The following is a 27,880-nucleotide window of genomic DNA, read 5'->3' as shown; positions in this document are numbered from 1 at the left end:
TTACTACTCTTACCCATTCCTCGTGATCATCCACTTTTATTCATTTGATCTTTAGTGTATCTGTATTAAGTCGTACTTCTAAATCATGTCCTGATTATAAACCTCAGTGTTATAGTTCACATTATGAGGAGAATTTCTGAATGAACCCTCGAATAAAGTTGATAACTAATATGCCCTGTCATGAATCTGATGGGCTGCTATGTATATCATTACTAAGAGATGACTTCTTCTGTGTAAGAAGTTTTAATCTAATACGAATGATGTAATGAAAAACATAGATTGGAATATCAATTAACTATTGTGAGTACGCTGTTTTTTTTAAATCATATCTTGATTGTTGATTTTTTTCTCTATTGCTGGTCAATTACACAGTTCATATAAACATTCTAATTTGATATTGTTATCCTTAGTATTCATACATTTAAAAAAAATCATCAAAATTATCGTTTGAGTTTAGTGTAACTATACTTATTAACTGTTTTTGATATATTATCATCCAACTTATTATTTAATGGGGAAGCATGTTCGGATTAAATAAACAGTGATCAGTCTTCAAATAAGAAAAAACGGAATTGATATATCAATAGAAAACTATCTCGTAGTCCAGGTAATGGAAAGGGTTCATGAGGGAAACGTCATGTGAACCATTTAAAAAAAAGATGTATGCTAATCTGTTAAAGAATGACACTGATTTCAAAAGGTTGTGAAAATCAGATCTGTCATGAACAATGCATGAAAAAATTAAGGATCAGTGTCCTCGTTTTTGAGATATACCCATTAGAAATTTTGTTGGAAAAGGATTTCTGTTGATCTTCCGTAGCCTTTGTCTTTGGTAGACGTTATCTATTAAAAATGAAGAAATAACAGGGATTTCATAAACACTTACCATATAACATTTTAAGATGTGTTTAATGAAATTATGAAAAGAAAAGCGGGAGTCGCTAAGCAAAATATTACTTGCGCTATGAAATGGATAAAGCAGGAGAAGTCCGAAAATTGACAAAAAATGGCTGAACATGAGCCGCGAACGTCCTAAATAGGTATTATTACATGTAAATTATTGAATTACTTCAAAATCCAATATATATTCAACTATCTGCAAAGTATGATAATTGCATATTATGAGAATGGTTATGGTGAGTATGTCAAAGAGACAACAACCCTACCGATATGACAAATGTCAGCTCAAGACCACCCATGGGTCTTCAATGAACGATAAGAAACCCTCACATTGCAGGACAGGGTGCAGCTGGTCAATCCTAAAACAACATTACATTTACAGGTACAGCAAAATAGTTGCTCTATATACTCCAGCAACATTAAAGTAAACTGAAAGTGAAAAGGAAACAATACAGAGGCCAGAAATCCTTGACTTACAACAGGTGCAAAAAAATGCCATGGGGTTAATGTTAATATGTGGCGTGAATACAACCCTCTCCTTTTAAATCGTGTCATTGTGGAACAATATTGCACAATTAGTTTAAACCTACAAAAAAATATGTAATATCAATCCCAATACTTCCCATACGGGGTTGAGAACCACGGTCTATCATAAGTCATACAATAAGGAAACAAACTGTGTCAAACCGAAAATTGTTTTAAATATAGTAAGCTACATATAGTTACTATGTAAAGACCTTATGGGCAAATCATTTTTTTCTACAAATAAATGCGCTCTACAACGATTTGACAATATTATAACTATATCCCTTACGGATTAGCATATTCAACGGTTTAGTTAACTTATTGGGTGACTGTTGAACTTTCCGTGTTTTGTGATGAATATGACGGAACCAATGTTTTGTAGTTTTTGTTGTTTCAAAAAGAAAATACAGTAACTATATCAAACGGTTTAGTGATGACCTGTTCTTCCTTTCGACTAGTTTCCACATAAAATAAGCCTATTTTATTGATTTTTTCGATCTATTTTTAGAGTGACACGGGTGATGCCTAAACTGCTACTTTGGTTCCCTTTTTATTAACGTTGCTTAAAAATGAGCCAAGCTGGTCGTGCACAGTGGGCCAACTGGTTTGAGTTTGCGTTATCATGTATTGGTTCTATGGTAGGATTGGGAAATGTCTGGAGGTTCCCATACATTTGTTTTAAAAATGGAGGAGGTGAGTGCGATCTTAGGAACTGATTCTAAAAAAAATGTTGGTTTTTTTTAGTATCAAAACAATTATAACATTCAAAATCCATTTTAAAAGCCAACCGCTTTGTACTGTGGGTAGCGTGATCGCAAAGTGTGCGTGATGTCTTGGACTCGATCAACGGCGAAGGCTCAAGAATAAACTCTAAAAATTGGTAGGTAATGTTCACCTGCCAATCACATGGTGTTTATTTAATAGAGTGTCGACGTGTTGGTTGAGTCAGAAAAATGTGTTCAAATGGAAATAACGCTTTTGTAGCTAACATAATATAGATTCGGTTCATCGTTTTGGACATATTAACAAGGGTCTGTTCGATTGGTCAAACGTACTTGTCCTGAAATGAATGAAATAGCTGCCATAAGAAGATAAATAACATTAAATCATCACATCTATGAAAGCTCACGGAAGATGGCAGATACATCGAAATATTGCTAGGGATTTTTACAACTGTTACAGATCTTGGTCATGGGCGATAATGATAAGTGGTTCAGACTTTTTACTTAAATTTATTTATTTTTTTATTTCAGATACTTAATTTCATTCCGAAATATTAATGAAAGATGTATATCATGGTTTTACAGGTGCTTTCCTTATACCGTACCTATTATTCATGGTTTTATTGGCGGTACCTTTGCAGTACATGGAATTTGCTATGGCACAATTTTCAAATTTAGGACCAACAAAAATATGGAATTGTTGCCCTCTGTTTAAAGGTACGGCTATTTGAAGTTTTAGTTTAATCTCACCAAAATTCCAGTCCAAGTTCGTTGGACCAAATTCAGAGTTATTGCCTCCTGTGTCCTATTTTTAGCTCCCCTGGTCGTAGGCCGTGTGAGCTATTGCCATTACTTCGCGTTTGTTGACAGTTCTTCAAACATATTCTCCTCTGTAACTACTGAATAGATTTGGACGAAACTTAAGAAAAAACATGGCCACCGTTATTAAGAATAGAGCATAGGGGTCAGGCAGTAGTTATTTTGCATATATCTCCACAACCGTTAGGTTTGAGCAAATTCTGACATAGGGTGAAAGAGTTCGTCATGATGAGATCTATCTGTGATGTAATTTTGGTGAAAATCTGTTGACCCATGTCGGAGTTATTGCCCTTCTTGGATGTTTTTACTTTTTTGATGTTATTATTTTCAAATATCTTCTCCTCAGAAACTACTTTACAGAATTCAGTGGAAGTTGAAATTACTGTTTTTAGGATATCCTGAAAAAATGACCGTTTGAATTCATGATCGGTGAAAAAAGCATGACCGTCTTACTAAAATTGGAACATAGGAGTCGGACAGCAGTTTTTTTTCATATAACTCCAAAACCATCTGGTTTAATCAAATTCTGACATTCAGTAAAAGTGTTCACCGTGTTTAGATCTATCTGTGATGTAATTTTGGTGAAAATATGTTGACCCATGTTGGAGTTATTGCCCTTCTTGGATGTTTTTACTGTTTTTGATGTTATTACTTTCAAAATCTTCTCCTCTGAAACTACTATTAAGAATTCAATGAAAGTTGGTATCACTTTTTAGGGTATCCTAAATAAAATGACCGTTTGGATTTTTGATCGAAGAAAAAACATAGCCGCCATTACTAAAAATAGAACATAAGGATCATACAACAGATTTTTGCATATATCTCCGAAACTGTTACGTTCAATCATATTCTGACATCATGTTCTGTATGATCAGATCTATCTGTGGTAAAATATTTGTGAAAATCTGTTAACCCATTTTTTTGTCGTTTTAGTGTGTACAACTCTCTAAAACCAATTAATAAAATTTAATAAAAGTTGGCATCTAACCTTTTTAGGGTTTCCTCCATAAACTGATCGTTTAAAATTTTTCATCAGTCAAAAACATGGCCGTTGTTACTAATAACAGAACGTTGGGGTCAAAATGCTTATTTTGCTTTTTTTCCATTAACTATAGAAGAATAATGAAAATGAAAGCTACCCGTAAGATAAACATGGCATTCTGAGTTGACTGGTAGTTATGAAATAATTATTTTTAGGTGGCCATTTTACGGCAATTTTACCACTTGCTCAGTTTCCATTTTAGGAAACTAGATGTTTTAAGTTGAATGATGATGACGAAAGATCGTTTTCCCGCCATTTTTTTTATACTTGCTTTGATTTCAACGATAGTTGGTTTTTTTTATAGTAAACATGGTCTCCTGATATGAATGGTGGATAGCCATGGTTTAACATCATTTTATTTCAGCAAATATATTTTGGGCTAATGCCTTCTCAGACCTAGTAGAATAACTGGGCATAGGGGGACCCCTGCCCAAATTTTTTCCAGAGATTCTAAAAACACTTTGGGGCATTTCCAACATTTTACAGTGCCTTAGGTACTCTTTTGACTTAGCAGCATTCATCAATATATGTTCTTCTTCAGCAATTTATTTTGTCAAACATGGTAACAAGGCATGATACCTTTACTTACTTATCTAATATGGTATGATTTGTCAGGCTCCTCGAGGTCCTCTTGATTTTCATTTTATTGTTTTGTTGTCAACAAAACATAAAAATCATTGCATTAACTGCATAAACATCAAGAGAACACGACTTTCCAACAGTGAAAAATCTTCTCCGAAACAACCTGTCACTACAAATAGACCATAAAAGTCAATTAGCACTTTTGCAGAAGTAAAATAAAAAGTATGAAAGGGAATCAAGGAATAATGGTGTACAGCAAGATTAAGAAGGTAGACGTAGGGTAAGGGACACAACTCTCAAAAATCTATAGAACGTTTGTATGTAGCATTTAACTTCAATATTATGTAAGCATCTAATTAACTTAGGTTTATTTTATTCTGCTTCAAACGAAAGCTTGAGATATCACTGATTTTAAGAGTTATGTCACTTACTCTAGGTCTACATCTTTAAATCTATCTGTCGTAATTTTGTTCAATTCTCTTCACTAATGTTAAATATATTGCCCTTTTTGACATACGGATCAGACAGCAGTTTTCAGATGACTGGAAAAAGTCTTTGGTCGCATAATAATATAGCTCAGTCGTCGTCTTTCGTTAGCCGATAACATCATTTGAAAAATAAAAAAAAATTCACTGGGCAGTACAAAGACCATTGAAAAATGACTTGTCTCGATTTTTCTCTAGATAATATGGGGTGTGCGAGATAAAGAACTCTTATGTATTGAATCAAATTGTATTCGTTCTCGGAAAATGGCTTTCAATTATAATTAAAATTATAATCTAGTGTTGAAGATTAACCTTATTAAAGTTATAAGTCTACTTCCAAAGGCATTACTTTCAATTCTTGAAACTGAGAAAGGTATAGAAAAAAATGAACGAATCTGCAAAATACTATTTAGACTGCTGGTTGTATAAATTTAAAAGGTATCTTTATGCATATTGTACACATTTAGAGTTTCAAAGTTTATGTCGAAAAATCGAAATGAGTATAGAATGAAAATTACAGCGCCAATGATACCTTTGCGTGTTAAGGCACACATTGTACACAGTATAAACAAGTATGTGTTCCGTCTTCAAAACTGCGTCCTGAAACCGAAGTCAAGTATAGGAGATGAACACGGAAGACAAATAAAGATAAAGAATAAACTTTAATTACTTTTATGAACTACTTGAGGGCTAAAAGCTTTCCGAGTGAAAAAAGGAGATCGTGGAATTTTCATTTTTACCGCTTTCTGACCAATTCATGTTAAAATGTTTTGAATATAATTCTTAAAATTTTGTATTAGAATTGTTTTTCATACGGATAATGGTAATCCACTCTTCGACCGTCATTTTTCATTTATTAAGAATCGTGCTTCTTTTCGTGAAGGAATATTGACTTTACACACAGAAAAAAAGGGATGGAAATATCTTGTTTTCTAGCACAGCTCTGTTTATTTGATGTATTTTACATTATATATGATACACAGATGGTTCTAGAGACTTGCTTCTATCTCTTTTCAATATCGGACTGCCCGTCGTATATGTTCGTCTGTGTGTGGGGGGGGTGCCTTCCTTCAAATAATCGGGGTTCTCGATTCCATACGAAATCAATACAGGGTTGGCAGTTAGCTAGCATAATGTCAGGGCCTGTGGGATTAGTATTTTTTTCTGAAGTGCATGAGCGACATTGTACCTGCCTTTGAACGATTAACTATTATAATCAACCAAACAATCAAACTATATCTAACTCTGAATATGTGTTTGTCAGGTTTAGGATACTGCATGGTGTTTCTCACAATGGTGACAAGTCCATACTATTCTACTATTGTATCATGGACATTATTTTATTTCGGAAATTCGTTCTTTTCTCCGTTGCCATGGACTTCATGCAATAACTGGTGGAATACTGAGGCATGCTACAAAAGGGATTCCCTTGGAGAAAATCTGAACATAACCGGAAACACAACATCAAACGCATCTTTATTCACTAATGAGACAGTAGTACAAACTAGTTCTGAAGAATTCTGGGAGTAAGTTCTTTTTTTTTTTCAAGTATTAATATTAAATAATTTTATCTTACACGGATAGCTATCTACGTAGGTCGCATATCAACATTATTCAATAAGTGATATTCAGTTATCTGCTCACATACGTATCATAGAGGTAGAAATAAGTATGTATTGACAGCTTGGGCTAGCATTTTCATCCCGGTGAAGTTGTTGTCTCTTTGACATGTACACCATACCTATTCTCGTTGTATTTATAAAACACAATGAAAAAATACAACATTGTTGTAATTTTGACAGGAAGCGTGTGCTAGGTTTAACAAGTAGTATAGACGACATTGGCAATCTCCAGTGGCATCTTATTTTGTGTTCTTTCGCAACATGGACTGTAGCTATGCTGGTACTTATTAAGGGAATAAAGTCATCTGGGAAGGTAATAAAATCTTTTGAAAAACATTTTTTTGTTTTGTTTTGTTTTTTTTTGTTTTTTTTTTTTTTTTTTTGCGAAATCATTTAAATGTTTAAAGTAAATTTAAAAGCAAATGAAAACAGGACAGCAGTTACCATTATAAAAGGAATAGAATTTTTTATTGTGTAAAAAAATTCAAGAGCAGGAAAACGATTATTTCCTCTTACGTGTCTTGTCACTCAATACAGTAATTAAAGCGTTCAGTTTATTACATGAACGCATGACTTCGTAACTATGTTAGTGGATTTAATTTGATATTTCGTTGCTCTTAAATAGGGCGGACTAATAAAACAGCGGTATATAATAAAGCTATAATTACAATGACTTTTCTTAACTCCGATGCAAGAGGTTTAGTTTTTCATATAGTCACGTAAATATATCTTTTTGCAGTTTATGCTTCTTGCATCAACACTACCCTACGTGATGTTGACAGTACTATTGGTCCGTGGTTTACTTTTACCAGGCTCTTTTGAAGGCGTTAAATATTTCTTTGTACCCAGATGGGATGACTTACTCAAATTTTCGGTATGGTAAACCTTTGCATACAAACATCTAAGTATAGAATTGGATTTTTTCAATCATGATCGATATATGGTTGTTATTTTATATTTTTTGTCGGTTGTCAGTTGTCAAAAAAATGTGCCCAGTTCAATCTTAAAATATAGAATATAACAGTTCTGTAAACAGGCATCGTAAAGTTCATTTTTTAAAGCTAGCACAATCAAAATCCGGCTAAGCTTTCTGGACTAGGACAAAGCAGGGTCTGTTTGATTGGTCAATCGTTCTCGTCCTGGAATACATGAAATATCTGACTGAGGATGTTAAACCATTATCAATCAATCGGCCACTGAAATTGTGTCATTTACAAAGTAGGTGTGATACGCAATAATTTCTTTACAAATCGTTTTTGATCATGCTAGTATTTTCATTTTGCATGCTTATTGTATATCCATACCTTTTGATAATGTTGAAGAAATGTATAATCGATGCGTTTGCTCCCTTTAAAAATGTTAAAAATGCCTGACATAAATAATGAATGACTGGTTTAAAAAAGGAAGCCTGCTCGTAGCAATCACAATGTTCGGATCTAAACTGCTCGCGAATACATGTCTATTCCATTAAATTATCAATATCCATGTTTGACATGCTAACATGTAAGAATTTACCTCAGTAAATTGACACAAAACACTAAAACAGCATACAAGGATTTAAAAAACTCCTGCTTCAAACAGGAAGTTACTAACAGAAATATTTGCTCGTAGTTTGTTATTGACTCGTTTATTCGTTCCTTTAGGTTTGGAGTGATGCAGCTACGCAGGTATTTTTTTCAGCAAGTCTGGGTATTGGCGAATTACTAACTTTGGCGAGTCATAATAAATTTAAAAACAACTGTCAAAGGTACACATAAGCCACAGTATCGGAAAATTAGGAGTGGTTTGGATACAATATATTTTAAAACAAAATTTTTGAAAGGAGTTCTTCGTAATGACCCGATGGAATCAGTAAATTATAGAAAAAGGAACAATATGGTGAAACGCAAATAATGAACAAAGCCCCGAACAGCGTCTGACGTTCGAAATTCAATCTAGACACTGCAGCCAGCCTCCCAGATTATGCAAGAATCTTGCGAAGTCGGGAAAAATGAATTGATTATAAGCAATGTTACACGATTGTCAAATGACGTATGATTTGAAGTACGCCCGAGAATTTCGAAAGGCCAGTCTGCAGCGGTTAGTAGTAGAGGAAACGAACACCTGCCGCCGCGTGGAGCTTGTGTATTACCCCTATCAATATAGTTAATGTATAATTTTATAAAATGCGGTGCCCTACTATCTGCCAATCCTAAACAGGCTTTGATTTATTGACAAAACTTACAGAATTTTTTTTTAATTTAAAAATATAAAACACGCACTTAAGGGATACATTGCAGGTACATGTACTTACAGGTTTTTTTGTCATTTTAACATTCTTTTCGTTTAGTGACGCAATAATTCTACCATTTGTTGACGGCCTAACCAGCCTCTTTGCGGGTTGCGTGATATTTTCTACCCTTGGCTATACAGCACATATTTCTAATATTGAGATTGAATCGGTAGTAAAACAAGGTAATGCAAATCTTGATAATGTAACAGACTCCATTTACAATTAGTTTGCACTGTGATATTATGCGTCTAGACTTATGTCTTTATTTCGCGACTTTTGGTATAATATAGCGATGCTAGTATATATTTATCCATTTCAGTTCTAGAATTGTCAGGAGTTTTCACATGCATTGTAATGGTGGAGTAAACATTTTAGGAGATAATCGTCAGTGATTAGACCTGTTCTAGCTAAAAATTGGCATAGCTTGTTCTTGGATGCTATCGTTGAGAATTATTACAACTCAGAATCATCAAGAATAGTTTTATGCCCTGACACAAATTCTCATACGTTGTTTTAAAATATCGACAGGATTCGTATAGAATCGCTTTACTGTCACTTTATGACTTTTTTAAGTGTAAAAAAAAACGAACTCCACTGTATAAATTCTAATTGAGTTCTGTTTTAAGAAAAACGCACCTAAAAATTGCAATATAAGGATGACCAACAGTATCTAATTTCAGGTCCTGGGATAGCTTTTATTGTCTACCCTGATGCCCTAGCAACACTTCCGCTACCACAACTGTGGTCAGCATTGTTTTTCTTCCTATTATTTACCATTGGAGCCAACAGTATGGTTAAGTACAATCAATTTTGAATATAACTTTTCAAAGTGCTTTGGAAATTCTAATATGAGCAGTGGTTCGTAAACATAGCAAGTGAAGTAAAATAAACAAGACCGGCTTAACACATTAGGCGACATTTTAGCTCTTAAAATCAAGATTTTTCATTTTCAAAATGATAGGATCTTCTTTCGTAGCAAACTGATATCTTTTCAAAACAATTACTTTAGTCCTTGGAACCACTGTTTGATATAAATCTGATAATAAAAAACCTCAGCATATGCGGAAAACCCCGAAAAACAAGTGAAGTGTCTTCATGCAAGGACCTTTAAGCAAGAGTACTTAGAAAACGAAATTCCGGTTACCAAATTTCAACGTATTACAATGTACATTGAGTATTGAGTATATACAGTACTTTTCGATATGTTACGCCTTTTGATTATGTAGAAAACGAACTGAACGATATAGAACGTAAAAAAATCAACGAGTAAACTTTTTTCATTTCAAAAGTTACAATAGCTTTTGTTTCAATTTTTCTCTCGGTTTATTGGTTTGCCTTTGTACTGCTATATTTATCTTCTTGTATAGACAGTTAGTTGAAAAAATAATTTACGTTGATTTCTTTGGTAGATAGTCGCTGTTCAAGTTGTCAGTGTAACGGTGTTTGACACTTTCCCACACATACAAAAAACTAAGCGCACTCTGGTCACTGCTTTTATATGCTTCTGTGGTTTTCTTCACACATTAATTTTTGCAACCGGGGTAAGTCGTTGATTATTGTATGCTTTCTTAACACTTTGTTAACAATGAAAGAATCAGGCATGTCAAAACCCACCGATCTGACTAAAATATCACTCAAGTATGCTTTCTCTATTTGAAAAGAACCATTATTTGATCTCTGTATCATTGGATATGCTCAGAAATTTTTCAATAGAATCTTCGAAAAATGAGGTTTTTGACAGAGTTATCTGCCCTTGAAATATTCATTTGCAGTGCATTTCAATGAAATTGTAACTCAATGGTCCAGCGTGATGTTGAAAATCTTGCCTGTTTTCCTTGATTTTGATGCTGCAAATAGTCAAATTATACTATCAAAATGATTTTTTTTTCATACCATGTTTCATCTATTGCCTGATTTTTTACAGAGACTGACACTTAATATTGTTATTATTTTAGGGTGGGATGTATGTACTTCAGTTAATGGACTGGTATTTAGCTAACATTCCGCGTGTGTTTTCTGTTGTTCTTGAAAGTATTGTTCTACTTTATATTTATGGTGAGACATTACTCTGACCTTTTTTTAGAAACAGTAGTATTTCTGAAAAAATGAGTCCATTTACGGCTGAACAATTTTCTGTTTAGTAAACGCTTGCGGATATCCGATATACAGACATCTAATTGCCCCGTGCAGCTCCGGGTGTTAAAAAAATAGGCCTGCGGCAGCGCTAAGCTTGTCGTAAAAGGCGACTAAATAGTGCTCAGAAACCTTTTTTTTCATTTCATCATTTCATGTTGATTTTATCATCCATTTCATGCTCAACGCCTGAATATAGCTGAAATATTGATGTTCGGAAGTTAAACCCCAACAATCAATCAACAATCAATCACACATCTAATTTGCTAACTTCGTCATGAAGGAATTAGTATTTCTGGTTTATGATCTTGAACTATAACTTTAAATTCAGTTATGCACTTCATGACACATAATCGCCTTATAAAAATCCTTTGCTTATCAAAATAATTTGTTGACAATAATAAGCTAACAAGGATTTATCTCGTTGTAATTTGTTGAAAACTGTACTGTTCTTGTTAATTCTTATTTTTGATCTTAGGCGTTTCTAGGATAAGTGAGAACGTGGAAATGATGCTTGGCTTTAAACCGTCGAAAGTATTCAAATTTCTATGGGTGTTTGTGACACCCCCATTGTTGACAGTAAGTCCTCCAATTAGTCTTGTTTTTTTTCTTTTGTATAAACAAAAATCGCTCATTATTGGCAATAATACCAAGCATCAATAATGGAACAATTCGGATACATCAAAATATAAAAGGTGGCCGGAACGTGAAAACATGTATAAAGAGACGATCGACATACACAATGGTAAGAACAAACTAGAATTCAGTTACGAGTAAAAAATTAAGACATCACAAAAAACTTAAGCACTAATATTATGAACGCTCACAAAATAATCCTAAAGGTAAGCATATCCTGCTCCGCCAGCAGCTCCCATTACATTGCAATAGTGTAGGCTTTCCCGGTATACTTTATTAAGATGGATTGGAGCCACAAAGATTTTTTTCTTTTGTATAATATACTAGAAGATGCCCGCGAAATCGCGGTCGATTGAGCAAACTATGGACACAGTACTACACAGGCAAATATTTTTCATGTGAAGTTCATCTTAATAGAACAAGCGCGCAAAATATGTACTTTTCTAACGCATGTAAATGAAATTTTTTTTTTATTTATTTATTCACAATACTTATTTTTTAACCATTCCTTACCAAATTATCTTTTTTCCAGAGTCAGGATCGAAATATTTTTTTTTACAACCAAAGGAAAAAACAAGCCTCCCCCGTCCCTGAACAAAATTCAGGAGCTAATATTTTTAGAGGACGATGGCGACACCGAAAAACACATAGTGAAGACTTTAAAAGTTGATATGGTCCATTGTGGAATGAACGAACCCCATTAAAATACGATTTCAATAAACAATCTCCAAACATGCGATGGAGCAATGACGTACTTTTGCATCGATCGATTAATTTAAGATTAGCAGCCCCGTGCAGATCCGGGTGTTAAAAGAATAGACCTGCAGCAGCACTAAGCTTGTCGTAAAAGACGACTAAATAGCGCTCAGAACCCTAGCCGGGGGCTAGGGCGCTCTGCTCACAGAGCAACTGGGATGTGTGGCCCAGGTGGCGGAATGGGGTACCCCTGGCGTGTTACATGCTGGGGTTGTCAGGCTATAATACGGAAAACCTGACCGCAAACCATAGTGGTGCACCGTGTTGGGAAAGATGCCACGTTCCTCGCACGTTATAGAACCCTACTGTGGTATTCTCCCGGAGTAGGAATCATAGGGCTCCGCCACAGGAGGCTAAATTGCCCGACCCTACCCACCTCTTCCTATTTCCAGTTGCAATCAAAATTTGTCGACCCCATTGTCCTTGTGTCCCATCCTTTTTCATTTCATCATCATTTCATGTTCATTTTATCACCAATTTCATGTTCATTGTCTGAGTATAGCTGAAATATTGCTGCTCGGACGTTAAACTCCGACAAACAAACATAAGATTAGCAGTTCCTACTTGTAACCCTGGTGCTATTAGCTTGTTATCCTGAGGCTTCGCCCAAGTTTTCACTCCATGGACAGTGGGCAGCAAGATAGTAACCTTAATATTCATGTTATCAGAAATTCCGCTTATGTGCACCCTATAGGGGGCATTTTTGGTCTGGTTTGAGGATGTTAACGTTATTTTTCATTGTTGAAGACCCTCATATAACATTAAGACGCAGAAGAGACATTAAGTTACGCCCTGTTCCTTGATATCGGTTATTTTCAATGTATCGTGTGAGTTTTTTCCAGACGCACATTCACTCCGTAACCACCCTTTCATATGTATATACAAGTAACTGGGACTTGTTCGCGCGTAATTTTTAATGGGAGGGTGATTGATGATCCAGTCGTTTTGTTTTTTTTTTTTTTTTTTTGGGGGGGGGCTGAGTTGAACACCCTTTGATTTTCTGAAAGTTCTGTCCACCCATTTATAAGGAGCCTAATAAATGCTTAAATTACTCAAAACAATGGGTAGGGGGTTTACCTAACACGCCAGTTTACCCGTAAAAAAGGGGAGGGGTCCAGACTTTGGGCGCAGATGTTTACACATAGAAGGGAAGGTTTATTTCGACACGTTCTACGCCTTTCCATGTCTGAACACTTTTGTACCCAGAAAGTGGTGGAAGTCGTTTAATTAAGCATAATAATGAACAGACAATACTCCTGTAACACACATGATCCAGACAGTACGTCGATTGAGCATGCGCGAAAGCGAATTATAACACACGGACCAATGACGGTCTTCGAATTTGGATATTTTCCAAACAATTTCGCGTTTTCTGTAGAAAAAAAGTTGTTTCAAAGACAAAGTTAGGAAGTACACAACACTACATTTATACCTCATATCACAAATATATTCGACCTTGTATGGTTTCAGAACAGTTGCGGCTCAAAGAAATCGCTCTCTTCCTTTAGTAGTATAGATATACATTGTAATTGTTTGTATCACCCACCGATGATCCATTTTGTCATACCAACTATTTGAAAATACAGCTTTATTAAAGGATTCACACAAATATTCTAAATCATTATTCGATTTATGAGAAACAATACCACTTATAATTATCATAAAACAAATTATTTTGTAAAAATATATTCTTCATTCTCCTTCTAGTTCATGTGGATATTCATGATAATACAGCATACACCAATAAAGTACGGAACAGATCCATATCCCTCTTGGTCTATTGTTTGTGGTTGGATGATTGGTATATTGCCGATAATGCTTGTTTTTGTTGGCATGGTACGCCCATTGATGTCTGAGAGGGGAAGTTTTCTTAAGGTAATAATTTCAGGTTAAATGTTTATGAAGTAGATTTATCATAAGTTGATACGAAAATTCCAAATACTGTCTTTATCTTTCTAAAGCGCACCAACTCGACGCTTTCACATGAAATGTATAGGGATTTTTCCGTTAACGAACAAACGTAATTTATTTTGTTTCGTTTGCCACATCAACACCTATAGTAGCGCAAATAAAATTTAGGCACTTGCTCTGGGGGTGTATTGTTACTTTTAAATCTAGTCGTAGATAGTTTGCATTTCATTGTTTTTGCTGATAACGCACATGGGAATAATCAAAACAAAAAAAAACAAAACAAAACAAAAAACTCGTGTAAGTGACAATAAAAATGTGTCGCCTAAAACCAGTTTTGCAAGTGATGAGTGAAAACACTGTATCAGCTCAGGATACGCTATTTAGTCGTTCTGCATGCAACAAGGCACAACTTTAAAAATGTTATGAGTTATCTAATATTGGACTACTGCATATAATCAATGTTTTCTTTCTTTTTCAGAGATTAAGAAGATCAATTCAACCTAATTACGTTTGGAAATCAATCATTCCGAATACAAATGAAGCTTATAGTTTAAATATAACATGAAAACCATAAATGTTTCCAGTATTCCAGTATTTAGACAATATTCTAATATTGTGTAATAATTAACGTCACAAACACATTTTTACGTTTTATTGTCTTCGTATCGTAAAAATAAAATTATTTCTTTTAACTCATTAATTTATTCAAAGGCATGAAATCGTACGAAAACGTATTTAAGATAAAATCAGTCAGTATTTATAACTTTTGGCTTAAACAGATTACGGTGAAAGTCAGCGAGCGGTCCAATCTGCGTTTGCTCCAAAAGGAGTCCCGTTGCATCTTACTGCAGGTGCTGCCAGATTATTCCTCCATTCGACTGTTCCTCTTGTGTTATCAGTTCCACATCCAATTGGTGTAAACTTTTTTTCTTCTGGAGAATATCCATCCCAACAAACGTTTGTTCCTGCGTTTCCATGAACGTTAATATTGTATTCAACTGTTTCGCCTGGCCTCCCAAATATACCAGTGCCTGATCTGTAATCATACACTTTGATAGAGTAATCAAGGGTACCAAGGTTATAGCGGTAATCAAAAGAATGTAATCAAGGGACAAAGACCAGACATGGAAAACAGACATACACAACAAAGAACATAAAGTAACTAAAATCATACATACAAAGTAACTAAAGTAAATGAGCAACTCGGACTCCACTAAAAACTGGGAGCATGGACCAGGTGCACCGGTAGGGTAAGCGTCCTCTGCTTTTCTAGAAACACCCGCCGATTTGCTCATAAAAGGTTGTGATTAATTAATTGATTGATTGTTGGCGTTTAATCTGCTACATCCGGGCGATGAACATGAAATGATGATGAAATGAAAAATGAGATAGGACACAAGGATATTAGGGTCGGGCAATTCAGCCTCTTGTGGCGGAGCGCAAAGGTTTCTACTCCCGTCGAATACCACAGCAGGTTTAATAAACGTTGCGAGGAAAAATTCCCATCCCTCTTACAATCCTTTTTGCATTTTTCTTTATCAATTTTTTTATATTATAAAATTAATCTTTATATCTTTGAATTATTCAATATTTCATTTTAAAAAATCCCTATAGAATGGAAAGTTCATCCCATACAAGTATTGTAACTATTTTGGGACTGCAATTTTCGACTAGAAATACTTACGTGCTCACTGGTCCGTCCACATTAGGTCCGGCATACGCACTGTTGTGAGACATTTTGAATTAGCTATAAAAAAAATGTCCGAGATTTAAATATCATAATAAAAAGGAATTATTGTAGAATAAAAGCAAACAACCTCTTACCGCTTATGTTTTAATCACGTAAGTTTACCTTGCTTATGAGATCGGAGTTTAGTACGCTTATTCGTACGTGATTTATTGATTTAAGAGTAATCAAGGGAACCAAGATTATAGCAGTTATCAAAAGAATCCAGGGACAAAGACCAGACATCTAAGATGATCAGGTTATTGATAGAGAGTTATAATACCTAAGACGTCTTTTAAACAATTAAGATATAGTCTACGTAAGAACCAGGCAAAAATGGATCCCAGTATAAAGCATAACTACGGGAAAAATGTGTTACCATTTCAAGGCACTGTGATGAGTAGTTGCAGAGAAAAGCGCAACAAAAATGTCAACTTTCAAAATATAAAGAAAAAAATAAAGTCCTCGATTAAAAGGAAGTTGTTGTCGATTTTTCCGATATATGTCATATATATATGGCAGTATATGCTACCATATGACATACGTAATTACGAATATATTGTGCTAAAACCTCAAGCTACTGTGATGAGTGGTTGCAAAGATGTTTTGACGAAAATTTCAAAAATAATGTTAAAATAAGCAAAGTCTTCATTAGACATGAATTTCTAAAAATAGATCCCAATATATGGCATAACTACGGGAAGATTTTTTTTTTAAATTTCAAAGCGCTTTGATAAGTAGTTGCTTAGAAAACTATGACGTAAAAAGTGTTACGGAAAAATGAAACACGGACAAGGGTAAAACTGTATACCCCCTCTCCTTCGAAACAGAGGTTTAAAAATTACTTTCCCTATTTAAATATTATACAATCCATTTTTATGATTTGAAATATAAACAGCAAGCTATGAAGGCCTCCGTTGTCTCAGTACATCTGTACTTTGATTTTAAACTGTGATGATTTACTAGGCCTTTAAGGTGATTACGGCCATGAATGTCGAAGTTAATTGATGTGTCAGATGCATTTCAAATTTAGAGACATCGCTTATGTACATTATAGGTTACAGACCACCAATTCAACCAATGAGCATTTGGAACGCACGCAAAAATAGTCCTACGCAGAAATTACCCCTGTTCCTCATAGTGCTGTGAAAAAAGTTCTCATCTTATTTAAAAAATTTAAACAGTTTCTGAAAGGAAAAACATTTCTGTACATTTTATAGGTGATTTTGCTTCTTGTGATGTGAAGCCTAATCTCCATAATGATTTTTAAATATACCCCTATCTTGTGAAAACACTGGGATTTCCCATGCTATTTATAGACCCTTCACTTCCGGTGACCAGTACTGCACTGCAAGTCTGCTAACCCCACATGCCATTCTGAGGATTGTGAGCTGACATATGTAGAATCATGCTGATATATAGTCCTCTGCAGGTTAAAGTTAAGGTAAAGTCCAGAGAAGCCATTGAATATTGTGAAATTAGCATAGAAGCCTATGGAAAGTGGAATTAGTGGTTTTTAGCCTTAATTATATGTGTAAATGTATGTGTGATATTGTTATAAATAATGACAACACGTATATGTGTGATGAATAAAAACGAACATCAGCCAAGGATATGGGTAAATCATACATTTAGACTGGGACTGATCAACTCTAAGTGTCGCATTTACAATGTTTCTATTCCATCTTCTCTATATTTCTCTCAATGGATTTTTAAAAATAACTTTAAAACGGTTGCACTATATCTACACACTTCACCTTTTAGACAATTGTCCAATTACAGGTACGCACGAATTATTTAGAACTTTCGGCGAGACAAGATCTGGTTCCTCATATTTGTTGAACTAAGAAAAAGTAAGTTTCTTAGTTTCTTCAAATTATTTCCAAATGTTAAGGTTCAGCTAAAGTCAATATCTAGGACATTCCTTAATGAAATGTTTTCATTCATAGTTTTAATAATACATCAAACACTGAAACATTGCTAAATGCATCTTCATATGTATATGACACACAAGCACAAGTCAAACTTAGGAACACATGTTTTATAACTTCTATATAACAATAACAACAAAAATGTAAACAACATATTTTAGAATAAATCTACAGCTGTCAAAAACAAGTTTTGACGTCTGAAACCTTAAGCAGAACCTTAAATCGTGAACTGAATTTGAAACCATTCTGATATTATGACTCAAAGGATAAGAATTTTAATATCTAAAAGTATCCGCATAAATCCGTGTAATATCCTTGATTTTAAGCAAATCTAGATGTTTAATGTGAAAGAGTTAGTGATCGATCATATTTAATGTTTCAGTAGCAAAATAATATTAAAAAAAAAACAAATTAATTATCTGCTAATATGAATAAAGTTAATATATTCGATGTTTACATTTGTTTAATTCAACAGAGATATTACTCTAGCAAAAAACTCTAAATTAGAAGTGTGTACGGGGAATTGAAAAAAAACAACAAATTCACGTTTTTGTCTTCCATTTGTTTCTGTTAAAATTAATTTCAAGAAGTAGTAAACTCGATTATAGTTTTTGAGTGTCAGTCTCTGTAAAAATCAGGCATTTTGAAATTGAAATTTGACCATTTGTACATGTCAATTAAAATCAGGAAACGAATCCGGCGATTCAGAGATCAAATAGAGAAATCATCATAAAATGAAATCATCTTGTCAGATCTGTGGATTTTTGACATGCATTTTTCTGAATTTGGTAAGACAAATTGTTGCAACAAACAGTATCAAAGCAATAGATAGTGTCAGTTGAAAAGGTCTTGTTTTTATCAGCCCATGGTTTACGATCTGAAAGCATATAAAGCAGGAAATTTTAATTTGCAACTTCGCGCGACGAACCAAAACGAGTGTATACATGTATATGTAATAAAACATAATTGTCTTTCAAGTCCTATTATTTTTTTGTTAATTCTCGTGATGGGACTATGAATATTTGTTTTAGTGAGAGTCCTGCATTTGCCAAAATTTTGAATATTATAACGCTGTTGTAATCGATTTTATATGACATCTGTCTTGCACGTAAGAAACAAGTCTTAGTTTAATTAAATATTTTGTTCAATTATTTGCACTGCTATTATATTTAGTTTTTAAATGAGTAGTCTTTAATCGTGAATATATGGATACTTAGGAATATTATATAAGGTGTAGCATTCTGAAAATGAACACAAATTATGGAATATTTTAATATTAAAACAAGATAAAAAGTTACAATGAAATTGTTAATTTTATTAATCAAGTGTATACAACATATACAGACCGAGACAAATACATCGACATTATGGACCACACCATGTTCAGTTCAAAGATCACATGAATATTTGTTACCAAACAATTTACAAATTAACAAAGTTACACCTTAAATGTTTCCTAGCCACAGTTTTCAATTGATTATTGGCACTTTTCGTTCTTATTAACTAAATGATTGTCACTGTGCATTATATTTATATATATATACACCGTAGATTTGTCTGAAATATTCCTGTCATTCAGCCAACCCAATAGCAATAAATGCCCTGCAACTGCTTTACTTTGATTTTTGTCTCAATATGGAAAAGTATTACAACGGGCTTTCACAATTTTCAATGCTGAATATTAAGGTACCAATTATGATGGAATTCAGACACTGATAGAAGCGATTAATGGTACAGGAAACCCCACCAAACAAACGATGTTTTTTTTATATCTACGTACTGCATTTTTTATGTGACTTTAGTAGTTCTTTCTGCATATAGATATCTATGCTGGAGAAAACTTATCTCCAACTTAAATCAACAAAATTAAGAACAACAACTTGAACAATGTGCCAACCATTTGTATCCCAAGAGTGCAACAACAGAATGTCAAACTTAGTTCTAAAGAACTGTAAATGTTTTTTTTTTTTTTTTTTGAATTAGAAAAAAAATGTGGATTTGTGACATGCATGAATCACCATCTGTCTAATACGTATGAAGACTGCTGCATAAATAAGAAAAGAAACTGGCATAAAGACATTAAAACTGTGTTGCAGTATATAACTTTCATTGACATGAATAATTTTCAATATTGACAGATTTAATGGGTTGCCAATCACATGTACATATATCAGTACTACTTTAATAATTTTAATACTTTTTTTTTCAAGAAAAAAGTACATGAAAACTTGTTAGACTAATAAATACATAATGACTGGTAGTTGTGTTAATTGTGATGATAATATTGGTAACACTGTTTATATTAATGACAAAAGTGATGATTAAAATAATGATAAACATTTCTTAGCCGTGCATTGTACTTCATCCCATCTTCATTTATGTTCAAGTTTACCAAACGTTAATGACGTATTTACAAAATGATCTTTTTCACGGAATGTCATTTACAAGGATGTATTTGATTAATCATATTATATATAAACAAAAACAAATCACACCGGTAAATAAAGGTATTCGAAACAATGGCAGACATAAACGGTTTAATCAAAATGACTGAATATAATACCAGCTGACTCTCGTATGTTCTAACACAGAATACTTTCAGCATGGTCTACCCGTATATTTAAAATGGAATATATAAAACAAATCCATTACGTGTCAAATAGAGACTATAAATAGACAGTGGTCGATTATCTTGTAATCAAATCATACACGTGTAAAAGTCCAAAACAAGCTTCCGCTAAAACGTGTATAGTGGTTGCTGAATAATCTTTAAAGGCACTATTTGATGTTAGTTCCTCATGACGCGTTAATTCAGTAAGATATAAACTCGTCTAATCTAGGATTCGTACTTATATGCGTAATTGATGCACGTCTCGGTTTTGCTTTTCCTTGTTCTTCGCGCCATTTACAATATTTATGTTTCATAAACTCTCCAAAAAGTGACACCAAAGCTATAAATATTCCTATGGCAATCATATAAAATGAACTGTGTATATCAATCAGTGTTATTGCTTTTGCCTCTTTTAACAGTGATCCTTTACAAAATCCAGGTTTAGGCCAATGGTTCATTTTCCAAATTTGTAGAAGTCCACTTTCATGTATGGCAATTATCCTGTAAAAGAAGCAAGCACAAGTTTTTACCTCAGACTTTAATTCGATTCAAAAAATATGTTTGCCACAAAATTACATGGACTCGATACGTTATTGATAATGTAATAACTTAGAAATAGTAAAAAGTAAAGAACGTGAGTATTTCAAATTTCAAAATACCTAAAACAATGATATTTCATTCCTTGTGTTGCACATAGTAAAAACTTGTCTTCATATTTTCACAGTCTTGTTCTTGATTGTTTACAATTTAAGTTTTCTTTAGACCTTCTATATATTTGATAATAATGCTGCTGGTGAGTGGTTACTCATTGAAACACGTGTACTGCATATCAAAATTTGTTATAAATATGACTCATATTTTTTTTAATTTATTGATTTTCGAACAGTTACCTAAAGATGCGTAACGAAATCTGTGTCTAGTACTGCAATTATTTATTATTCTGGTCAACATATATCACTGTCATGGGTAAAGAATATCATATATACATGTACTTAAAATTGTAAAAAAAAAATCGGGATCTGGATTCAAAAAGAATCTCAAATTGAGATTGTACTCAAATCTTATCTTAACTCAAGTTCAAATGACTTGAACTTGAAAATTTGAAGAAAAAATGAAGGTTTTGACGAAAAATTGGATTTCAGATTATTTAATGAAACCCGACCGGATTGCTCATTTCCTTTTAGAGTTTTGAATGGATCTTGTGTTATCGTTTCCGTACTGAACATGTGCGTTATAATGTTCCCCAAACGTAGTGGGGGACATAAAGTTATTGTTCAACCTTATACAATTCTTTCCCGTTTACTTTTGTGCGCGCATTTCAAAACGGCCGAACGGATTGGACCCAAACTATGCACAAAATACAGATGTGCAATCACTATCTGAATTTTCACACATGGTTGACATTTAAAATTGCTGCAACAAATTATAAAATAATAGGGAAAAATCATAGTCTTGATATTATTGGATATAAAAATAGGCCACCGGTCGCCTTTCTTGAAGAATGAAATATGAACGTCATTCGAAGATCCGCCAGTCGAAAACTCAAAGTATTCAAAAAAAAATCGAGACAAATTATAGAACAGTAGAAACTGATTTTGGAAGCTCCTGTAGTAATGGAACATTTGGTGAACATCTGTGTTAGTGTCCAACACAATTCATAGTAGTTCTAATTATAAGCAACAATTAGTAATTCATCTTTTTTAACAGTTATGAGGCTCTCCACATGGAAACCAAGCAGATTCTATGATGTAGGCGGCACAAAGTAAATTATATCCCACTTATTTCATAGTTCAAATATAATGTTTAATTTATAGTAATGTCAGGAAAAACAGAGATTTTTCTGTATCAAAATTAAATGGCTCAGATTATATGTTTAAAGTAACTAAATAATGAAAAGATCAAAAAGCTAATTACCAATATTTTAAGTTTTGTTGTGTTATTTATTTCATTCTTACAATTCCAGTAAACTGCTCAACAACATTCTAAAACGTACTATCTTTTAAAAAAGGAGATAACACACTGCACGCGATTTCAAAATACCGATACAGTTTTTTTCGAACACCACTAAGTTATCAGTATTTGGCCAATCGGGGAAACAGAACTTTGATCAAGTGACTTGCGTTTCCATGGAAGAGCGTCTTTCAGGTCGAAGGGTAAAAAGCGAAACTACACCGACTGCGTCGGAAAAATATATATGTCAATGTTAGATAACAAATGGATACAAATATTATGACAAAAACATTTGATATATACCACCCACTGTGTGAATCTTCCATGGCCGGCTTCTGCATGACACATGATGTATTTTTTTTTATATTGACAGTTACTGTAGCTATCATGGCTTGCAACACATGATAAAATGTATTAATACATACTCATCTGAAAACAGTTTTGTGTACGGTGAATTATTTGGTAGTCCTATCGAGTATTGCAGAGGAAGAATATCTGATGCTGCAATTCCTAATTCACAATTATTCATAGTTTTCAATTCCATAAAAGTTCTGTCACCAACATAGGCGTAGTCTCCTTTCTTGACCTTTTCTATCTGTTTGTTTCCGTCACCACTTAAAACTGTATGATCAGTTTGGTTAAACTCAACTAGTTTAGACCAAAACATCCGGTATTCTGGTAATTCTGATTTCTAAAAATATAAGATAATTTATCTGATTAAAATGTAAATCTATAGTTCTCTGTAGTTTTATCATTATTTTGGTTATTTATTCAACATAAAAATGCAGTTACTGATTGTACATTCTACTTTATATATAAGGTTTATTGAAGATAAATTGATCAGTAAGTTAAGTGCAGATGTATAGCTGTTGTAAATGAGCTTCTATTTTTATATAAGCTGAAACGTTTTAATTTTTTTTTCACAAAAACAAATGTCAAGATGAATTTAATTACAACTTTTTTACCTTGAAAATGGTTTCAAAAGCAGTCCCTCCTTGTGTCCCCCATCGATATTTGTCTTGGGAAACTAAGTCTGCCAGGTTGTTAATGGGCAGTTTATCTTTTTCAACTGTTAGAAATGCAATCAAGTTCCCACTGTATGTTGCCATCATAATTATACTAAATATCCACCAGAAGCTGAGTAATGTTCTGCCTGATAACGAATCCGCCATGTGCTCCCCACCTAGACAAATTGAATGGGTATAGACTATGAACAAAAATATTACAGTCGAATGCAAACTAGTCACTAAATCAATAGAACTATATTTTTACACTCGAAGAACTTTTAAAAATAAATTTACAAGTATGTGCAATAGTTTTGTACGCTTGCATATATGCGCCCACGTAAGAATTTCCACACTAATATAATTATATGTTTGTTCGCGTGGTGAAATGAAAATGAAATTGTCAAAGTAAATGGGCCTTAGGTTAAAAACCACTTACAAAATATTTTATTAGGATGAACCCATGATTCAAGAAAATAATTACGATGCACACTTTAAAGGATAAATCATGCCATTTTATCAATTTTAACAAGGGTGGACTTTTACCCTACATCTCCTCTTTAAGTTATGTATTCTCTACGTTGTACGATGGGGATTTAGACAAATATTTCTGTAAAATATTTGGAAAAGAAAGCCCTGAACCGAAGAATTTACCTTGAGTTAGCAAAGCTCCATACATGTACCAAAACGAATCTGAGAAATGATGCAATCCACGGACTTTGTTTCTCCCTTCGACATTTCGGTAATAAGGATTGTTCTTCTCAAAGAAGAACAAAAAGAATGATGAAACTGGCAGAGAGATGAAGATGCATATCAAAACATATGGATGGAACGGATCGATCAAAGTCCTCCATTTTGAATCATTCGGATCAGGTTTTTTAAGGAGGATCACAGTTGCTTCGTAAAAGTAAGGATGTGATAGGTCCATAACTCTTTCCCTGTCTGTCTGCATGGTCAATGGAGCTGCTACTAAATCGATCTCCTTGAATATTAAAAGTAATACAAAAAAATAAAATTTGCAAGAGCCTTCTCTATTCGAATTTGCATGTAGATGAAATTTGAAATATTGTATTGTTAACAGAAATATGCGCCTGCTGATAAGTCGGCTAGCATTAGTGTTTATCTCAAACAAAATTCTTATTCAAACATTTATTAAAAAATACCTCACATTTTGTTGAATCATACGGTATGAAAATAACATTATTATTCAAATTATACGAACTTGAGAAAATAAAACCGTAAGAGCAACCGCAACATTCTTAATACCACTAGAAAGCTTAGATGTTGAGTTACCTTAATAACTTTGCATTTCAATTTACTTTGTTCTTTAGAAAGTAGATGCTTGAAGAATAAAGATAATTGCCCCAGTGAAATATAAAAAAGTAGCAAAATAAAAGGAAAAAAAAACCAAAACGATTTGTGACTTAGAGGTATACGGGTACCTGAAATCATTATAGTCTTAATAAGTGGAAGGTTATCTCAGCCCACGTACTAAACATTTTACTATAGAAACTATATAAATATTACGAGCAAGCTCACAAAGAAAATACCCCGCTTTAAATAGAGTTTAATTTTAAATAAATATATCATTATGTCCATTCCGACAGCGGGTATATAAATATCTAAGTTTTGTAGACTTTCAGACTAAGATTTATTGATGACTATGCTATGTATTCTATGTATTAAAACATTTGAACAAATTAAGATGGTGATACTGTATTATTTACAAAAACATGTTTTAGATATAGAAAACATACTAAAAACTTTACATACTCTTCTTTGTAACTGTCCAATTAAACCTGTCCATGTATCATTTTCCTGCTCTATGCCCCACTGGTTATCACCAGGCTGTGACATTTCGTACCTAAAATGAAAAGAAAAGATACAAATACACTAAGTTCACTTATCAACTACGACACACGTCTGGTTTGAAACAAATTAACGTCTTGTAATGTGTTTTTCCTGTCCAGCAAAATGTTCTTGTACTGTGGTTGCTGTAGACCATTTCTGTTTCTTTTTATCTGTTTTGTTATAAATGGGTGTCATATCACACATTTAAGAGTGAACAATTTGAGATCTAATACAGTTGCATTCGATAACAATTTATGTAAGTTTAGCCAAACTAGTTGATTTTCACTGGTTGGGAATACATAAGTAATGCCATAGAAAATTATTGTTGGATAGGTATCGAGCTCAGGTGAGTGTTTAAAACCACTTATTACAGAAAATATCTCCTGATGTCAAGTAAGCCATTTATATTATAAATAAAGGATTTATACAATTTACAAGAAAGAAGAATGGATTAGTGAGAAATCAAGATATGGTAAAAATTTCTGCTATATTCAGTCGTAATTTAAAAAATATGATGTCCGAATGTATTAGTACTAATATTGATATTTCAATACTTACGACCCCGTGCAGGTCCGGGTGTCAAAAGAATAGGCCTGCAGCAGCGCTAAGCTTGTCGTAAAAAGCGACTAAATAGTGCTCAGAAACCTAGCCAGGGGCTAGGCGCTCTGCCCACAGAGCAACTGGGATGTGTGCCCCAGGTGGTGTAATGGGGTACCCCTGGCGTGTTACATGCTGGGGTTGTCAGGCTATAATACGGAAAACCTGACCGCAAACCATGGTGGTGCACTGTGTTGGGAAAGATGCCACGTTCCTCGCACGTTAAAGAACCCTTTTGTGGTATTCGATAGGAGTAGGAACCTTTGCGCTCCGCCACAGGAGGCTAAATTGCCCGACCCTACCCATCCCTCCCTTTTTCTGGTGGTAATCTAAATTTGTCGACCCTGTTGCCCTTGTGTCCCATCCCTTTTTCATTTCATCATTTCATGTTCATTTTATCATCCATTTCATGTTCATCGTCTGAATATAGCTGAAATATTGCTGCTCGGACGTTAAACCCCAACAAACAAACAAACAATCAATACTTACGTGAAGTTAAGTCCATGTGCGAGTTCTAACAATAGGTCGATAGTAAATCCAGTGTAATTCTGCGTCTTATTGTCAAAAACCACAAAGGGTTCCCACTGGTAGTAATAAAAGGGAAAATAAGCAATCATTAATTTTATTCATTTAATTTGGTGCTTCTCCTGTTTTGATGTATTGAATTTGTTTAGATTTGTATTAAATTTGTCCTTGACTTGTTTGTGTTCCGTTTCACTCACTTTTACTTAAAATGGGTGAAACAATGTCATATAAGCCTATGAGATATCCATTTTAAAGGGGTTCGGAAAAGGTTGTTGGTGTAGCTAATGCAGTTTACAGTAGTATTCGAGAGAAAAATTTTAAAAACAAAAGATAGCTCAATTTGGTTGTCTTATAGAAACAATGAAAACTAAAATCGCAATTCTCCCACTTTCCTTGGGCGCCAATCATTTTATAATAAGAAGTTATAAAAGAAGAAAGGGAGTTGAACCTTAAATTCAAATGTTTATTTTCACTTTAATTAAAACTATTCTCTTGAGTTTTCTTTGAATTAATTTAAGACCTTTTTAAAATTGGTATTCAAAGACCGTATATAGTTTACGTCTCTAGATACATATTTCGTAAATCTTTGATGTAGGCCATTTACAATAGAACACTTGATCATTTTCAGTACCTCAGGAAAAATATTCTGGTCTATTGCATCCAACCCATTTAATAACTGTATACTATCAAATAGATTTTTTTCATTTAGTACAAATATTTTTGTATTATGATTTTTTTTATTCAGTGTTTATGTCCAGTCAAAGTAGTTTGACTGAAACACTTAATTTTTCATGTGTTTTGTGTTTAATTTTGTTTATAACTTACCAAAAAACAATTCCACAAATTAAAGGAGAAATAAAATAAATAAGGAAAAAATAAATAATTTAAAACATACCGGTAACGTACTGGCTTTAAACTTGCGTTTATTGAAACCCATTACAGCGTTAGGAAAGATTCTGTTCTGTGTCAACAAACTTCCGGTTAGCTGAGTATAACCGACGGTGCTAAGACCCCGTGCTCTGCCTTTTATCCACATTAATGTCTTGATTGGTATCCATGTGCATTCTTCAATTTCGCCGGTATCAAACTGGTAAAAAGATAAAGTCGATGGCATGTAGCATCAGAGATACATGATTGATTTGTTTGGATTTTAACATTACATATATATCAAGATAAACCTTCCCAAACAAAAACATAGGATTAGATTATTTTATCTTGTTCGAATCAAGTCTTCAAATTAATTTTAAAATTAAATTAAACTTATGTTTAGAACCAACGCA

The 27,880-nt window shown here is 33.6% G+C and overlaps 2 protein-coding genes across 4 annotated transcripts in view; one reads left to right on the top strand and one right to left on the bottom strand.

The window, feature by feature from the left end:
• Window positions 1-66: 66 nt before the first annotated feature.
• On the top strand, window positions 67-15,059 carry LOC148625364 (sodium- and chloride-dependent glycine transporter 2-like). Of its 2 annotated transcripts, XM_088568845.1 has the most exons (14): window positions 67-300; window positions 1,934-2,118; window positions 2,733-2,864; window positions 6,340-6,601; window positions 6,878-7,010; window positions 7,437-7,571; window positions 8,341-8,444; window positions 9,027-9,151; window positions 9,650-9,762; window positions 10,379-10,510; window positions 10,925-11,024; window positions 11,581-11,681; window positions 14,202-14,369; window positions 14,884-15,059. In XM_088568845.1, exons 2-14 carry the CDS (start codon window positions 1,995-1,997, stop codon window positions 14,968-14,970), a joined length of 1,716 nt encoding a protein of 571 aa, XP_088424971.1. In that variant the 5' UTR covers window positions 67-300; window positions 1,934-1,994; the 3' UTR covers window positions 14,971-15,059. The 2 variants fall into 2 exon arrangements, 1 of the variants encoding a protein (XP_088424971.1); XR_015919901.1 differs by lacking the exon at window positions 14,884-15,059 and having other exon boundaries at window positions 11,581-11,847; window positions 14,202-14,339.
• Window positions 15,060-19,316: 4,257 nt separating this feature from the next.
• The window catches only part of LOC148625363 (glutamate receptor ionotropic, kainate 2-like), a 55,478-nt gene continuing 46,914 nt past the window's right edge, over window positions 19,317-27,880 (bottom strand). For both annotated transcript variants that reach the window (XM_088568844.1, XM_088568843.1), the window contains 7 exons: window positions 27,496-27,687; window positions 26,565-26,659; window positions 25,401-25,491; window positions 24,282-24,609; window positions 23,589-23,806; window positions 23,049-23,314; window positions 19,317-21,174 (listed from right to left, as the gene is read on the bottom strand). In XM_088568844.1, coding sequence (XP_088424970.1) covers window positions 20,874-21,174; window positions 23,049-23,314; window positions 23,589-23,806; window positions 24,282-24,609; window positions 25,401-25,491; window positions 26,565-26,659; window positions 27,496-27,687 — 1,491 coding nt within the window. In that variant the 3' untranslated portion in view covers window positions 19,317-20,873. The remainder of the gene's footprint in view (window positions 21,175-23,048; window positions 23,315-23,588; window positions 23,807-24,281; window positions 24,610-25,400; window positions 25,492-26,564; window positions 26,660-27,495; window positions 27,688-27,880) is intronic.

The sequence above is a fragment of the Perna viridis genome, chromosome 2, assembly GCF_037379345.1.
Source record: "Perna viridis isolate PV_CMFRI_1.1 ecotype Kerala chromosome 2, ASM3737934v1, whole genome shotgun sequence".
Classification (NCBI taxonomy): Eukaryota; Metazoa; Mollusca; class Bivalvia; order Mytilida; family Mytilidae; genus Perna; species Perna viridis.
This window is presented reverse-complemented; position numbering and strand designations above follow the sequence as displayed.

Excerpts from the sequence above, each read along its gene's own strand:
- LOC148625364 (XM_088568845.1), top strand. The coding sequence starts at position 1,995 with ATGAGCCAAGCTGGTCGTGCACAGTGGGCCAACTGGTTTGAGTTTGCG. Across the intron at positions 7,572-8,340 it reads ATGACTTACTCAAATTTTCG|GTTTGGAGTGATGCAGCTAC; the intron begins GTATGGTAAACC and ends TCGTTCCTTTAG. Across the intron at positions 11,025-11,580 it reads TGTTCTACTTTATATTTATG|GCGTTTCTAGGATAAGTGAG; the intron begins GTGAGACATTAC and ends TTTTGATCTTAG.